The sequence below is a fragment of the Camelina sativa genome, chromosome 17 (genome assembly GCF_000633955.1).
Source record: "Camelina sativa cultivar DH55 chromosome 17, Cs, whole genome shotgun sequence".
In the NCBI taxonomy this organism is placed as follows: Eukaryota; Viridiplantae; Streptophyta; class Magnoliopsida; order Brassicales; family Brassicaceae; genus Camelina; species Camelina sativa.
The window spans coordinates 19,617,567-19,621,065 of record NC_025701.1 but is presented as its reverse complement, the minus strand read 5'-3'; the positions used below and the strand labels follow the sequence as shown (position 1 = coordinate 19,621,065).

General features: G+C 35.8%; 1 protein-coding gene across 1 annotated transcript in view; it reads left to right on the top strand.

Moving 5' to 3' along the window:
• Positions 1 to 985, top strand: part of LOC104757670 (protein DETOXIFICATION 21-like) — a 5,941-nt gene extending 4,956 nt beyond the window's left edge. The window contains exons 6-9 of the mRNA XM_010480419.2: positions 14 to 177; positions 262 to 380; positions 525 to 611; positions 728 to 985. Coding sequence (XP_010478721.1) covers positions 14 to 177; positions 262 to 380; positions 525 to 611; positions 728 to 817 — 460 coding nt within the window. The 3' untranslated portion in view covers positions 818 to 985. The remainder of the gene's footprint in view (positions 1 to 13; positions 178 to 261; positions 381 to 524; positions 612 to 727) is intronic.

Below are 3,499 nucleotides of genomic sequence, written 5' to 3'. Positions count from 1 at the left end.
TGGCGGTTTTGACATCACTCTCTATAGGAACAGTTCTATTCTTCGTATTCTTGTTTCTAAGAGGAAGAATTTCCTACATTTTCACTACAAGTGAAGCTGTCGCCGCAGAAGTTGCCGATCTTTCTCCACTTTTAGCCTTTTCCATTCTCTTGAACAGTGTTCAACCCGTTCTCTCTGGTATACATATAAGTTTTCTACTTGACGCATGATATTGATATTATACCGATACTTAAATCAGTATGTGTTTTTGAACCGGAACAGGAGTTGCGGTTGGAGCTGGATGGCAAGGATATGTTACTTACGTTAACCTCGCTTGCTATTACATTGTCGGAATTCCTATTGGGCTTTTCCTTGGTTACGGTGTTGGTTTGCAAGTCAAAGTAAGTTTCATTTTCCTTATAAATTTTAACATGTTTTCTTTCGTTCTTTCGTTGTCAATCCGTCTTGGAAACAAAAATTTGTGAAGGTACCAAAATTAACAATTTGAAAATAACATACAAATTATTTTTTTCTCTAAATTATAGGGTGTATGGATCGGAATGATCTTTGGAGTATTCGTTCAGACTTGCGTGCTTAGCATCATGACTCTGAGAACAGATTGGGATCAACAGGTTAGTGTAAAGAATTTGTTTTTGTAGCTGGTTATTCTCCAAACGTACAAAATAATTAGGTTGGCCAAGCAAGCTATGTTCTTGGACCTTATGCTAAATCTTGCTACTTTTTCTAGGTATCTACGTCTTTGAGAAATCTAAACCGGTGGGTTGTACCAGAATCCAGAGATGCAAATAAACTTTCATCAGAGGAACCGAATAATTAGTTTGGATTCTGGAAATTCTCATTAGAAATATCATTACTCTTCTTTCATTGTAACTTTGTTCTAAAAGGTTGTGAAGAATATCACAATTCACAAGTTTGAGTTGATTTGATGTCCTCGTAGCTAACTGTGATAAGATCTTTATTTTTGGATTAACAATTCAAAGCTCAACAGAAGATTAGTGTTTATAACAAAAAAAAAAAAAAAGAAGATTATTTAGGGTCTACATGCCTAGTATACCGTAAACTGAATATAATCATATATGGTTAGAAGTTAGAGCATGTGCATTGGTTGGGACAAAAATTTGGTCCCTCAAATATATTAATCTTATTTTCAGAGTTTCTTAATTTTGGTATGAGCATTGGTGTCCCTCAATAGTTGGTCCCCTGTAAAAAATAATATTATCTGCAATGTAATCACACATTGTATCAACAACATATACTTGCAGGAGATCTTATAAACATAAGCATGTGGAGAAACAGATTGATAAACGAATCATATACAAAAACTCTTGTCTTTGATTATCAGAGAAACCAAAGAGAATGAATACAAACATAAACATGAAGATGTACTCCAAAGTGACTTATTCCAAAGCTTTAAACAAATACAAAAAATATTAAGGATCCAAAAGTGATTCTCAGTTTTCACACATAACTTTTTTTCTTCTAGACATCAGTATCCATACAACAATGAAGATAATCAAGAAGCCATGTTCTTTCCAGATTTGCAAGTAGAACACAACACATACAGACCGGATGGATATATCTATTTGGTTGGCCATGTTGCTTGTGCAGACATAATGATCCCCACAATAACTCCAAACAACCCAAGAGCACTCCCAAAGATCTCGATCACAAGAATCTTTACAAAGAGTGTAGAGTTTTGGGCATCAGACAATGCACAACTGCTCCCAATGATTCCTACACATAACCTGCAAAGAGAAATGTGACCTCGGTTTGCATATCTGAGGATGAAATCCATAAACCGAAACTGTAAGGAAAGAGAAAGAGGGGAAGATACAGACCCGCATCCAACGATGATTCCAGATGCAAAGATTGCATATCCAGCTCTTAGAGACTCAGCGTCATACATCTTTGAAGATGGCACACTCTCCAACTTTGTTTGCAGAATGATTGCAACAATAACGCCATATATAGCTACAGCTTCGCAAAAGATGACACTGGGACAGTTAAAAAGAACAAGAAAGGCTGTTTCGTTATTGCTTAGTTGTTGCATCTAATCTTGAGCCTGAAGCTCTCTTAGCAAGAAATTGGAATGCAAACACAACGATAAATAAAACTGCAAACACAACTACTTCCTATTAAGCATTCCTTAATACTACCTTTTAGACACACGGGGTATCATAACGACATTATTGAGCGGTTAATTAGGTGACTCAGGTCCAAGAATCAGGGAGTCAAACAGGGTTTGTTTTCTGCAATGTAATCACACATAACCAATATAATGAACCAATGAAACAACATCATATCAAGTCTCATATGTGCTCTAACTTCCATCTAATCAGCATAACATAGACAAGAAACAACAAACCAAGAACAACTCTAGAAAACTCATAACAATTTAAACATATATATATACCTTGAGTCTTCTACCAAACTCCTTGTAAAGAAGGAAACCAGAGAACTCAGCAGTACAAGACCGTTCAAGGAACTCAACAAAGATCTATCAGAGAGGTCCCTAATCTATCGAATCCCCCAAACAATTTCCTTTAACCCTAAATCGAGAATACATCATAAAAACTCTAAATCGAGAATACATCAAAATCGGATTGACGGTAGATTGACGGATAATACATCAAAAAAAGAAAATCATCCAAGGAAACGAGGGAAGAACACAAACCTCTTCCTATTGCAACCGATTGACGGCAGATTTGCCTTTGCTTCAGCCAATTTTCAGAGAAATCCCCCTTCTGAATCAAATCGCCTTCGAGAGAGAGAGAGAGAGAGCGTAAAGAAAGAGAGACGGAGAGAAAAAAAGTCTCGACCCAACAATTTTTTTTGGTTCACCCTCGCCCTAATGACACGAACCAATAAGACCACGCCACGTGTCTTGAAGGACGGACGAAAAACGTCCCGTGTGTAGATACGTTTCTTTGAAATTAAATGTATTTCGATTTAAATTAAAAGGATTAATTATGTGGGACGATCCAAGGACGGACCGATGCACTTGGTCTTAGAACTTAGAAGGGACAGTAGCCTTCAACATGAGTACATGACTCTATGCTTTATGTCTCAAAGCACTCAAATATGATTTAATATGTTGAATAATTCGTTTGATCATCCAAAACTACCAACAGTCTAAAATACCATCATTTACGATTACTATGAACTTATAGATCATATTATATCCTCTCAACTTATCGTTTTGCATCAAAATAAATTAGAAATTTTGACTAGAATAGTAGAATTATAGAAAGACATTTTTGATAATTATGAAATTATATTTTACCAAAATTTCATAATTACATTTTAACACCGAAATTACAGTTCACATACATCGAAGTTACAAAATGTCATCAAATTAGCCTAATTCCAACTCTGTTCACCGGGCAGTGGGCTTATTGATAATAACACTCTTTTAGTGGGCTTATAATGGGCTGAAACATTTATCTAGGGTTTCCGAATTTTTTTCTCCACCCTTTAAAAAGCCGCCGTCGATTCATTT